Consider the following 14,184-nt stretch of genomic DNA (forward strand, 5'->3'; position numbering starts at 1 on the left):
GGTCTTGGTTGTTTCTTTTGTGGGTCCTTCCCACCAGCTGGTTAACTGATGGTCACTCTGTTCACAACTTGTTTTAATTTAATTTACTGGTGAGGGCAGGTTGTGTTGAAGTTAGTTCTTCCATGAGTACAAGGTTTTGAGGATTCTCTTTTGCTCTTGTTCAGGTGTTTGTACTGGGCAGGTTTCTCCACTATTTATTATTATTTCCAGATAGGTCTTGGATTGAGGTTTGTGTGGTTTATACTCCCTCCTTCACCTTCTTCTGTTGTTATCTGTTGGTGGTTCCTTTGTTGTTGGGTTTCCTTTTCCAGTGGGTATTCTGGTGTTCACCGCTTCCACGTACTTTTTTTTGTGATCAGTTGGAGGGGGAGGGAAAATGGTTTATTACAGCAGGAGAGTATTTTATGATATTTACAGTCATAGCTTGTAGAGAAGAGATAGGAGATCTTTAGGCTATGTATAGTGTTAACTATAATAATCAACCCCACTAGCCACTTTTAAGAATGAATGGATAGAAGATAAGAGTCTTATTGAGGGAAGCCCTGTGAGTTGGATCTAGACAGCAGTGAGGTTGTGAGATTCGGAGGTAAAGTGAGAGTAAAGGATAGTAAATAGGTGTAGTTTGTGAGGAAATAGAGTTAACCACTACAGTAATAGAGTTCAGGAAACTGTGAAGTGGGTTAAGTTCCAGGAGGTGTGTTGTGAAGTATTTATAGTTGTATAGTACAACTATTATTTACAATAATATTAGAGCAACAGTCATATGACAGACTCTATGTGATCTGGGTAACATAAATAGGGGGTATAGAACTTTGGGTAGTATGCTAAAAGAACACAAGTGATGTGAAGTATGGAAAATTAGCAATACACTGTGGAAGAGAGAACAGGAGAAACCTGTCAATTGATACAATATAACCAGCCAAGGCAAAGAAGCCTATGCAGAAAGATGAGGAATACAAAGATTCTATTAAAATATAAAAGATGTGAGAATAATGAAAAAATAATAATACACAAGTATGCAGGAAATTGTGCCTTCTCTGTTATAGCAAAGTGAAATTTGTCTCTCTGTCTCTACTGTAGGGATGCCCCCTCTTTGGGTTCAACTCTGGTCTTTTCACAGTTCCAAGTGGTTTGTGTCACTGTGGGTAAAAGAAAAAAAAAGGCAGGAGAAGGGAGGAAAAAGTGGTTAAGTTTGGAAAGAAAGGAAGAAGGAATAAAACTGAAAAGAAAAGAGAGGAAAAAAGTATTGAAAGATAAAACAATAATAAAATTAAAAAGATAAAAGATTACTTAAAAAATAATAATCTCTTGTTGGTTTCAAACTGGCCAAAATGGTTTTTCTGGTCTTGCTGGCTGTAGCAGGCTGAGAGGCGTTTGGTGAGTTCTTTCTGTGAGCGCTCTTCCAAGAGCTAACCTGGTGCCTCTCCCCACCACCCCATGAAGGGGATCTAGGTCCTCTTCAGAGCACTCTTTTTCCTGGGGTCATCGCCCTGGGCTGGGGTGTGGGTGCAAGTGCACCTGTCAGGCTGCTTGGGTCCTGCAGGTTTGGGCACAGACCCTTCCCAGTTCTGTGGAGGAACTCTAGGCCTTCTGCCCTACTTTGGGATTGCTGCACACTGGGTGGGGAGCAGGCCAAGCGGCTGTTGCAGGAGAATCCTTCAGTTTACTTTCCACAAAATCTCTCCTTAAGAAAGCCTGCCTCTCAGCACAGCCCAATTCCCCAGCTAGACTGGCGACTATCAGAGTCAGAGCCCAACACTGTGCCTCTCAATTGTCCCAAACTGGTGACCACAGACTCCGTGGTTGGTCATGGCCCTTTGTCCTTATCACCCTCTCTGCGATCTCAAGCAAAAAGGTCTCTCCTGGTGGTGTTGCCCAACCTTGCTTGACCGGGGAGGGAGGGAGCTGATGACCCGCCTCTCTTCCAAGGACCCTTCCACAGGCCCGGGGCTCCCAAAAAGTCAGCAGTAGACCCACTGGGTGCTGGTCACAGGCTGAGACTGCAGCCGCTCTTGTCTTTGCTTCAGTCCCTGAGAGCCTACTGTCCTCCAGCCATCTCCTTAGTGTCTGATTTTTTAGTGTCCGCTACAATTTCTGGTCTCTCATTTTCATATATGCTGGGGAACTATTGCCTGTTTGCTCTGTTCCTCCATAGATTGGCCAGGATTTTTTCCCATGTGTACAGGGAAATAGAATTCTCACCATCCTACCCTGTCGCCATCTTCTCCCCTCTATGCACTATGTTTTGAACTTAGATTCTTATATAAATTGTCTTATTTCAGTTCTACCAAACTCCATTCTTTAAAATAATACCACTATGAACTTCACATTACGTTTGCAGAAATGGGACTTACAGGGTGCAGCAACCTGCTCAATATGAACTGAGTAAAGAGTGAACTTTGATGGGAACCCATTAAGATGTTTCCAGTTCAAGGACTGGCTGGTGTGATTCAGTGGATTGAGCATGAGCCTGTGAACCAAGGGGTCACTAGTTTGATTTCCGGTCACGGCACATGCCTGGGGTGTGGATAGGGTCCTGGTGCCAGGCACATGAGAGGCAGCCACACACTGGTGTTTCTCTCCCTCTCTTTTTCCTTCCTTTCTCCCTCTCTAAAAATAAATAAATAAAATATTTAAGGGAAAAAAACATGTTTCCAGTTCTCTTGCTTTAGTCACATGGTTGGCAACCACAACCAGGGGTGATTTTGCCTCTACAGAACACCTAACAAAGTCTGGAGGACTATGTAGCTACCAGTAGTACCTAATGGATTGAGGGTAGGGCTGCTTCTGTATGTCTTACCACAAAGAGGTACCCAGCAGACATGTCAATAGTGCAGAGATGAGAAATACTATTCAAGACCAGAACCTCTCCAGAATCAATGGGTATATGAATTTGGGATCTTGTTCAGATGTAGATTTTGATGGGCAGGTCTATGGTGACCCAGAGATTCTGCACTTGTAACCAGCTCCTACTTAATACTGATACTGCAGGTCCCAGTCTGTGACCACTCTGAGTACCAAGGCTGATGTCCAGTGTTAGATTCTGGAGTAAGTAGTTTTTCACCTCCTTCAACAAGAACCTTCTCCCCTACACACACCTCAGGTCTGGCCTTAGGCTGTCCTATGTTGGACTCAGTAGCTCAGCTTCAAGCTCACACATGCCTATTCAGTATTTCTCCCAATGACAGAAAATGATACTTTCGGGCATTTGGTTCCTTATCCACACAAATAGAGAACTTCCAGCTATGTTATGGAGATGGCCTGAGAAGTTAGTCATATTTTAGAGCTAAATATGGCACAGAGCAGGTGCTCAATTTATGGCAGCAATGTGACTATGTCCCAGTTCTGCATTTACTAAGCTCACTGTGATACAGGAAATCTGTAGGGACAGGAAGGGAGTCCAGCACTGCCCTCCCCCTGGATGAGAGAGAGCTGTGATCTTGAAGGTAGATCTGCTCATGGGGCCCCTCACAAGGAGTAGAGTGGCCACGGATCTGTGCTCTGCTGAACTCAGTGGTATGACCTCTGACCCTCTCACACTGCTTCACATGGCCACAGTAAGACTTTGTAGACTCTTCAAGCTGTTTTACTAAGTTCTGTGTTTCACACCTGGGAATTTGTGCCAAGCTGATATTTCTTCAGGGATTAAATTATTCCACCAACTTTTTGCTTCTTCCTTGTTTCAAGGCTGTAGTGTAAAAATTGTAAGTGTTTGTTGTCCAAAAATAGTGTGAAAGCCTTCTGTGTTGTTTGCCCAAGTAGAATTAATTCATATTTCTGAGAGATTCACTCCATCATTCTCTTTTGTGGACTGTACAGCCTCACCCATTGCTTTGAGATGTTAAATAAACATTTTCCTGCTTTACTGAGAAAGAATTGTTATATAACTTTGTGTAACTTTAAATTGCACACCATGATGATGCATTACACATATGTTGTAACATTTTTACCACAGTGTGATTAGTTAACACATCCAGCACATGATATAATTACCCTCTTTGTGGCTAAAACATTTAAGATGTACTTTCTTAGCAATTTTTAGGTGTATAATCCAGTATTACTAACTAAAGTCACCTTGGTCTTTAGATTCCCGTGATCTTATGCATCATATACCAGTCTTTACCCTTTGACCAATATTTCCACATCTTCCTTACCCCCCTCTTTCTGGCAACCGCATATGCACTCTTTGTTTCTATGAATTTGGCTTTATTGATCCCACTTGTAACAGATCACACCAAATTTTGTCTTTCTCTGTCTTATTTAATTTATTTTCTTATATTTATTTATTTAAATTTTATTTTAATTGTTGTTCATGTACAGTTTTCTGTCTTTTACTCCCAACCCAGCCCATTATTTCATTTATTATAATGCCTTAAAAGTCCATCCCTGTGGTTGCAAGTGACATGATTTTCTCAATTTTTAAAAGCTGAATAATATTTTATCCTATGTATTATATGTAATATTTTCTTTTAAAAATATTTTATTTATTTACTTTAAGAGAGAGAAGAAAGGAGAGAGAAAGACAGGAAGAGAAGCATCAATGTGCAAGAGATATATACTCTTTCACCTCCCCAACTGAGGACCTGGCCCACAACCCAGGCACTTCCCCTGATTGGGAATCAAACCAGCAACCTCTAGGTTCGCAGGCAGGTACTCAATCCACTGACCACATCAGCCAGGGCCATGTTTTCTTTATTCATCCATTGGTGGCACCTTAGGTTCTTCCATGTCTTGGCTATTGTGAATAATGCCGCAATGAACATTGAGAGGGCACGAACATATTTTTGTGACAGTGATTCATTTCTTTAGAATTTATACATGGAAGTGACATTCTGGATCACAGAGTAGCTTTATTTCAATTACATTTCTACCCACGGTGCACAAGTACTCCCTTTTCTCCACATCTGTACCAGCAATTATCTTGGTCATCATGATGAAAGATTCCTGATAATTCCTCATGGAACTGACCACACAGAATTTATAAAGTCTCATACATTCCCACCATATAGCTATACATACTTGAAAGGACTGAATGACCAACAGTCATTTTGTGAGAAAAAAAGAAAATCTTCAATTGTTTTTTTGCATGAATGTGATCAGAGACAGGAACAAGAACACTTCAACCTCACCACACAGAAACAAAGGTCTCTCAAACAATCTATGATCAAAAAAGGAAATAAATAGCAAATGCACATATATCCTCACAAGTAACAAAACCACTGCAAAGTGAAGCCCATTAGCGTTCTCCACTTTACATAGTAAAACCACTTCTTAATGTGAGACCCACAGTGAGAGGAGATACTGTGAGATGTTTGCTTCATGAAATACCATGGCAAGGCTGTAATTTAAAGCATTTCTTGCTCTGAATCTTCTTCATTGTTATGGAAACAAATATGCCACCTTTTAAAAATAAAAAGAAACGCTCTCACATCCCTTTGTATCCCTCCGCAGCAGCACCCTAGGTCTCTCTGCTGGTTAACTGGTAAGACTTTGGCTAATGCTCTACTTCTATTGGAGGCACTGATGCCTCTCATTTCTGCTTTTACTTGCACTTCCAGTATTATTCAATCTGCGACACTGACTCTTGTGTCACTGAAGTCAGTGTCTACTTTGCTTGTTTGCTTCATAAATAACTACACTGATTCACGAATCAAACCGGCAAACAGCCCCCCAGGATCCCTGTACTCTGGACTATATCGAAATGGCTCTCAGGTGGCCTCAGATAAACATTCTAGGCTTTTGGTCTCTCTGATTTTTCTCTGTCATGTCTGCTGGGTTCTCATACTCACCTGGACAAAAACACTGAGAGGAGGTTCTCTGTCTGCAAGTCCAACTTCCTCCTGGATGGTTGACTATGGTGAGTAAAGCTGTGTCTACACCAGAGAGCTGGAAGGAGTGAAACAATGGTCAGCCAGACAGACTCAGTCTCTGAAGGAAATGTTATGCCCTGCAGAGTCCAAGGTTGTACAGACTGAGCCCCTACTGTTGTATCTCAGTGGATTAAGCACAGGCCTGAGAACCAAAGGGTTGTGGGTTCAATTTTTCAGTCGAGGCTCATGCCTGGGTGGGGGGCTAGGTCCCTGTGGGTGGTGCACAAGAGATAACCACACATTGGTGTCTCTCTCCCTCTGTCTGTTCTTTCCCTTCTATCTAGATAGAAAGAAATAAAATCTTTTTAAAAAATAAAATTACACCCTGGCTGGTGTAGCTCAGTGGATTGAGCACTGGTCTGTGAAGCAAAGGGTTGCCGGTTTGATTCCTAGTCAGGGCACATGACTGAGTTACAGGCCAGGTCCCCAGTAGAAGACACATGAGTGGCACTCACACATTAATGTTTCTCTCCCACTCTTTCTGCTTCCCTCTCCTCTCTCTAAAAACAAACAAACAAACAAATAAATTAATTAATTAAATTACTACAATTTTTTAAAAAAAGGTTCTACAGGCTAATCATACTGCAGCAGAGGCAGTATGGACAGCTCCCTTTATCTTCCCATTATGTAGTTTTGTTGTTACTCCAATGTCTGCAGAAGTGGTTTCCCTGTGGGACACAGACAGGAGTGGGTAGAAAGGAAAATGTTGTTGCTGACTCTGTTTCTAGGAGAGTTGGTTATATATCAGGTATAACTGAGTAAATTCATTTTCCTCATAATGACTCACTTGCATGTATAAAGGGAATAAACTGACATGACTTGGTTCAGCAGAGAAGAGCACTACAGCCACACACAGCATCATGGATGAGTCTTAGAGACACAATAGAGAGACTGACAGCTGACTACAGAACGTGAGGAGACAGTCAGAACTCAGATCAAATTCCCACCACATAATCTCACTGATAATAAGTACATTATATTAAATCATTCTCTTCTAGGATGACACTATGCAGCAACAGCTAACTGATAACAATAATCAGAGTGAACAGAACTGAAGGAAAATATCATAATCAGCCACTTGTCATTGCAAGTCTTTGTTCCAGTATTTGAAGATGGCATTTATAATCATTCCTCCTGAAGTTTATTTCAGAAAACTGCATTGAAAAGTGACTCCATCAGATTCCCTTGTAGGTAAGCAGGAGAGGTTGGAAGTACATATATGTTTGGGTAACACATATGACTCTGAGTCACAGAACTGATGGAAATTCAAGCTCTCTTGTGAGTCACTGTATGGCCATTTGTGTACATATATGACATATCTATTGATCACATATATAATATATATACCGCATGAGATTGATGTAGTTCTTTCCCTACCTCTCCAGTGGTTACCACAATATTTAGAGTAGTGGGAGATGCTTCATTTAGAACAAGAGAGGGAATCATAATTTTAAGCAGCAATGGAAGTTTTCAAGTGGAGGCCAAAAGATAATTCAAAGGAAACAATTAATTAGACAAAGCAATGCTTCAGACCAAGCATAAATTCCTTTACACAGGGACACCAACCTTATATTCATTGATAAGTAAACATACACCATAAAAAGAGTTTACCTAGTAATAAATGTATGAATTAAAATTTTGCTTCTTTACACTAAAGTTTGTCTTTGCCTCTAAGCACATATTATGTCAAACTATGTTATGGTAGTGAGATATGAAGAAATGATGTACAAGAAGTGTTACACTGTGATTTTCTAGATTCCTTTCCTGTGAGATGATATAAATGGCTTTCATTACCAAGTGCAGTGTAATTCCATAGGAGTAGTACCACTCAAGATTTTTCTTTCAGTGAAACAAAGAGAAATTATTCAGTGCGATATATTTCATTTCAAAAGAAATTGGTCCTAAGAAATTCATGCAGTCTCCATGAGATGGATGGCAGTATCCAAATATTTCATCCAAGCCTGGGAATCAATTTGGGAGAGGAGAAAAATGACAAAGAATAAGCTGCTGTACATGACAAAGTTGACAAGTTAATATAATGACCCACTTAAATATTATAGAAAAATAGAAATCACAGAAACATTCACTTTAGGAAATAGAAAGAGAGTACTTTCTACTTTCCTAACCTGATCAGAGAACAGCAACATCTGGCTCTGAGGCATTGAGCCCTGCAATCATGCGAATTTATTCAGCCCTAGGACAAATGGTCCTTATAAAGCTGCTACCCCAACTAATATTCTCAGAGCCTCCTTTATGCCACTGTTCCTGAGACTGTAGATGAAGGGGTTCAGCATGGGTGTGAGCACAGTGTACGTCACTGAGGCTGTTGCACTGGGCTCTGAGGTGTGGGTACCAGCAGAGCTGAGATACACTCCTAGGCTTGTACCATAAAATGAGGAGACAACTGAGAGGTGAGATGCACAGATGGAAAATGCTTTATACTTCCCCTGAGCTGATGAGATATGGAGGTCTCATCTTAGAGTAAGAGTAAAGGATCCCAGTCAGGGGACCACCAGCAGGTAGGGAACTGAAAAATACATCACCATGTCATTAAGAAAGGGGTCAGAACTGGCAAGTTGGCTCATCTAATTGAGTTCACAGAAATAGTGGGGAATTTCCAAGTCTGCATGGAAGGATAGTTGTAATACCGTTAAGCTTTGCAGCAAGGAATACAGGGAATTTGTTACCTAAGACACCAGGACCAGCAGTCCACAGAGTTGGGGGTTCATGATCACTGTGCTCTGCAGGGGGTGACAAATGGCCACAAATCAGTCATAGGCCATCACAGTAAGGAGGAAACTGTCCAACACACCAAGGAATAGTAAAAAACATATCTGAGTGATGCATCCTGCATAGGAGATGGCTTTGCTCCATGTCTGGATGTTCACCAGCATCTTTTGGATTGTGGTGGAGGTGATACAGATGCCTACCAAGGACAGGTTAGAGAGAAAGAAATACATGGGTGTGTGGAGATGGGAGTCTGAGCTGACAGCCAGGATGATGAGCAGGTTTCCCAAGACAGTGATCAGGTACATGGAAAGGAAGAGCCCAAAGAGGATGGGCTGCAGTTCTGGTGCCTCTGATAGTCCCAGGAGAAGAAATTCTGCCAACACCATTTGTTGAAGAGGCTATTTTTACTCCATTTTATGCTTCTGTCTGCTTTGTCAAGTATTAATTGACCACAGAGACTAGGGTTTATTTCATTGCTCCCTATTCTGTTCCACTTTTCTATGTGTCTATTCTTGTGCCAGTATCAGGCTGTTTGGATTACAGTGGCCTTGTAATACATTTTGATATCAGGTATTGTGATCCCTCTTACTTTGTTTTCTTTCTCAAATTGCTGCAGCTATATGGGGTTGTTTATGGTTCTATATAATTTTTTAAAATGTTTGTTCTATATCTGTGAAATATGTCATTGGTATTTCGATAGGGATTGCCTTAAATCTATAAATTACTTTGGGTAGTAGGGAGATTTTGATGATGTTAGTTCTTCCAATCCATGAGCACGGTACATGCTTACATTTGTTTGTATCTTCCTTAATTTCTTTCTTCAGAGTTGTGTAGTTTTTTGAGTATAGGTCTTTTATTTTGGAAAGATTTATTTTTAGGTACTTTAGTTTTCTTGTTGTTATATCAAGTGAGATTTTTTTTCTGATTTTTGTTTCTGATATTTTATTGTTTGTGTACAAAAATGCCTTTGATTTCTAAATATTGGCTTTGTATTCTGCGTTTTTTCCACATTCACTTATTAGGTCAAAAAGTTTATTGGTGGAGTTTACAGGGTTTTCTATGTACACTATCATGTATTCTGCAAAGAATTACAGTTTTGATTCTTCCTTTCCAATTTGGATGTCTTTTATTTCTTTTTCTTGTCTGATTGTTGTGGCTAGGATCTGCAATACTATGCTGAATAGAAGTGGTGAAGGTGAACAGCCTTGTCCTGTTCCTGATCTTTTTTGTAATCACAGTGCCAGATGCATGTCATGGCTGCTGCATAAGCACTTGTATTGTGCCCAAACATGGAGTTCTCTTGGAACTCTATTTTTAACTTAATGTTTTTATTTTGTTTTGGAACTTGAAAGATATACATTTTTATATTTAATTAGAAGCAATTTGAATAAGATCCAATGGACTAAGTTAGACAACAGATATATTCGTGGATATATCCAGGGATCAAAATTTATTTGGAATTACACACAGGAATATACATAAAATTTTTGTGAATTTTATACAAGAATCAACATGTTATAAAATTCCCTTTTAGAAAACCCTTTACTCATGTGTCTACAAAAAAAGAAGAAATTACTTACAATACTATATAGGGTCTGGCACTAATAAAGCTCCTTTTTATTACAAAGTAATAAGCATGTGATTCTTTATCATAACAATATCACAGTGAAACACACCATATGACATTTTAAGTGAAATGTTGAAATTGCTGTCCATCTCATATGAGGCATTCATGTACTGTACCAAGCACACTCAAGCAAGCCTTACTTCTCCTGGCCCTGTATGTCCTTTGAGAAGAAATTATTCTAAAGACATCAATGTTGCCACAGAAGTAGAGAAACACTTCCAAAAATATCTGATCAAGGTTGGAAAAATCTTCTTGATTTAAAAAAAAAGGATGAAGGAAAATCTGTGTATATAATAGAAAAAGTAGAAAGCTTAATAAAATGGTGGCTTAAATTGTATAGAGAAGTTGAAACAAAGGAAATTCCAGGACAGAAATGAAATGAGCAAGTTCAAAATCCAAAATCTGTATAAGAATCAATGTTTTTGCAGCAGAAGCAGAAATCAAGAAAAGAATCCTATTTGATATGGTAAAAACAAAAATATATATGGGAATAAACCTGACCAAGGAGGTAAAAGACCTGTATACAAAAAACTACACAACACTGAAGAAAGAAATCAAGGAAGATACAAACAAATGGAAACATATACTGTGTTCATGGATCGGAAGAATTAACATCATCAAAATGTCTATACTACCCAAAGCAATTCACAGATTTAATGCAATACCTATTAAAGTACTAATGACATACTTCACAGACATAGAACAAAGACTTCAAAAATTTATATGGAACCATAAACTACCTCAAATAACAGCTGCCATTTTGAGAAAGAAGAACAAAGTAGGGGGGATCACAATACCTGATACCAAACTGTATTACAAGAACATTGTAATCAAAACAGCCTGGTACTGGCATAAAAACAGGCACATAGACCAATGGAACAGAACAGAGCCCAGAAATAAACCCATGTCTCTATGGGCAACTAATATTCAACAAAGGGGGCAGTAACATAAAGTGGAGTAAAAATAGCCTCTTCAACAAATGTTGTTGAGAGAACTGGACAGCTACATGCAAAAAAGTGAAACCCGAGGACCAACTGACACTATACACAAAATAAATTCAAGGTGGATAAAAGACTTAAATATAAGCCGTGACACCATTAAAGTCCTAAGGAGAGCATAGGCAGGAAAATCTCCAATATTTCACACAGCATCATTTTTACTGATATGTCCCCTAGAGCAAGGGACATAAAGGAAAGAATAAACAAATGGTATCTCATCAAATTAAAAGCTTTCACATGGCTAAAAAATATAGTATTAAAATGAAAAGAGAACCAACTGTATGGGAAAACATATTTGCCAATGATACCTCTGACAAGGGTTTAATATCCAAAATATAAAAAGAACTCACGCAACTCCAGTCTAAGAAGAGAAGCAACCCAATTAAAAAATGGGCAAAGGACTTGAACAGACACTTCTCCAAGGAGGACATACAGAGGATCCAGAGACACATGAAAAGATGTTCAATATTACTGGCTATCAGAGAGATGCAAATTAAAATCACAATGAGATACCACTTTACACTGGTCAGAATGGCCATTATAAACAAAGCAACAAACAACACATGTTGGAGAGGTTGTGGGGAAAGGGGAACACTAGTTCACTGCTGGTGGGATTGCAGACTGGTACAACCATTATGGAAAACGGTATGGATTTTTCTAAGAAAACTAAAAATGAATATGCCTTTTTACCCAGAAATTCCACTGCTAGGATTATATCCTAAGAACCCTGAAACAGCAATCCAAAAGAACCTATGCACGCCAATGTTCATAGCAGCACAATTTACAATAGCCAAGCTTTGGAAACAACCTAGGTCCCCATCAGTAAATGAATGGAGCGAAACCTATGGTACATTTACACAGTGGAATTCTATGCAGCAGAAATTAAGAAGCAGCTACTACCTTTTGTAACAGCTTAGATGGAACTGGAAAGTATTATGCTGAGTGAAATAAGCCAGGCTGTGAAAGACAAATACCATATGATTTCATCTTTAACAGGAAGCTAAACAACAAAACAAACAAGCAAGCAAAATATAAACAAAGACAATGAAACACAGAACAGTCTGACAGGGACCAGAGGGGAGACAGGAGAGAATTTCAGGGAAAAGGGGGAAGGATTTATAGGAACAAGTATGAAGGACATATGAACAAATCTAAGGGGGGTGGAAATTGAAGGGAGGTGGGGAGCACTTAGGGGTGGGTTGGGATGGGAGCAAAAGACAAAACTGTACTTGAACAATAATTAAATAAAAATGCTTAAATAAAGAATCAGAGTTCCTGGTTTTGAATCTTAGGGCAAAGAAGGTATGTATAATTTTTTGGCCTCAGGTGATTGTCCCTTGTGTACCTGACACCACAAAAAATCTATTGAGAGCTCTCTTTATGTCCTTGTTCCTGAGACTGTAGATGAAGGGGTTCAGCATGGGTGTGACCACAGTGTACAATACTGAGGCGATTGCACTTGACTGTGAATTGTGGGTAACAGCAGAGCTGAGATACACTCCTAAGCTTGTACCATAAAATAAGGAGACAACTGAGAGATGAGACACACAGGTGGAAAATGCTTTATACTTCCCCTGAGCTGATGGGATTGCCTGTATGGAGGACACAATCTTAGAGTAAGAGTAAAGGATCCCAGAAAGGGGACCAACACCTAGTAGCAGAGTTACAAAATATATCACAATGTTATTAAAAAATGTGTCAGAACAGGCAAGTTGGGTTACCTGATTGAGTTCACAGAAAAAGTGGGGGATTTCCAAACTTGGGCAGAAAGACAGCCTCAACACCATCAAGCATTGTAACAGGGAATTCAGGGCACTTATGATCCAGGACACAAGAAGCAGCAGTCCACAGAGCCGGGGGTTCATGATGACCATATAGTGCAAGGGGTGGCAGATGGCCACAAAGCGGTCATAGGCCATCACAGTCAGGAGGATATCATCCAATGTTCCAAAAAGTATGAAAAAACACACCTGAGTGATGCATCCTGCATAGGTGATGGCTTTGCTCTGTGTCTGGATGTTCACCAGCATCTTTGGGATGCTGGTGGAGGTGAAACAGATGTCTACCAAGGAGAGGTTGGAGAGAAAAAAGTACATGGGTGTGTGGAGGTGGGAGTCTGAGCTAACCGCCAGGATGATGAGCAGGTTTCCCAACACAGTGGTCAGGTACATGGAGAGGAACAGCCCAAATAGGACGGGCTGCAGTTCTGGTTCCTCTGATAGTCCCAGGAGAAGAAATTCTGACACCCTTGTAAGGTTCCCTGCTGCCATGAGGTAGAGCTGACTTTCAAGAAAGAGAAAAAGAACAAGAGTATTTTCACAAAAAGCAGTATTAGTCACATAGCTTTAATGCTACAGTTTATATGTTGTAGTTAAAATATTAATTTCAGTATTTTGGGATACATCTCTTTCCCTCTATAATTTTTTTGTGTTTACCAGAGCATAAATTTTTGTCCCAATCTGTTTTTTTCTAAGGTGTTAGCCTAATTAGAGTATTAAGGAGAAATTATTTAAGTTTTTCAGGAATACAAATTGAGTGTTGACTGTGTTTTCTGCACTGTCAAAGCTATGAGTAGATGGTGCTGAAGAACACAAGTTTCTTCAAGCCAATATTGGGGAAAGAATATAGGAGCAAAAAAATGGAAATAAATATAACATTACACATGGTGACAAATCCTATGAAGAAAACAAAAGCAGGTCTAAAGGGAAAGTATCCAGGCTGTTCTATTTCTCATGGTTTCTTAGGGAACACCTACCAACAAGTGACATTTGCATGCTCAACTCAAGAGATAAAGGGAAGGAGATCAATGTTGTATGAGCAAGTGTGTACCTGACAGTGGGGATGGCTGATACCAAGGTCTTAGGGAGGAGCTGAAAGGGTTTAGAAATTTGATCAAAGGTGATATCAGAGTATATAATAGTCCTTGGTTATGATTTTTTCTGGTTTCTTGCAGTCAGTG

The 14,184-nt window shown here is 39.7% G+C and overlaps 1 protein-coding gene and 1 pseudogene across 1 annotated transcript; both read right to left on the reverse strand.

Moving 5' to 3' along the window:
• Positions 1-8,080: 8,080 nt before the first annotated feature.
• LOC119061762 (olfactory receptor 7A5-like) lies at positions 8,081-8,905 on the reverse strand (annotated as a pseudogene).
• Positions 8,906-12,547: 3,642 nt separating this feature from the next.
• On the reverse strand, positions 12,548-13,510 carry LOC119061803 (olfactory receptor 7A10-like). The gene has a single exon (XM_037162485.2). The coding sequence runs from the start codon at positions 13,493-13,495 to the stop codon at positions 12,548-12,550; it is 948 nt and encodes a 315-aa protein (XP_037018380.2). The 5' UTR covers positions 13,496-13,510.
• Between the last annotated feature and the right edge of the window lie 674 nt (positions 13,511-14,184).

Source organism: Artibeus jamaicensis, unplaced genomic scaffold, assembly GCF_021234435.1.
Source record: "Artibeus jamaicensis isolate MK-2021 breed Jamaican fruit bat unplaced genomic scaffold, CSHL_Jam_final contig_477, whole genome shotgun sequence".
NCBI lineage: Eukaryota > Metazoa > Chordata > Mammalia > Chiroptera > Phyllostomidae > Artibeus > Artibeus jamaicensis.

What these genes read in the sequence shown, in the direction of transcription:
- LOC119061803 (XM_037162485.2), bottom strand. Translation starts at nt 13,495, where the DNA reads ATGGCAGCAGGGAACCTTACAAGGGTGTCAGAATTTCTTCTCCTGGGA.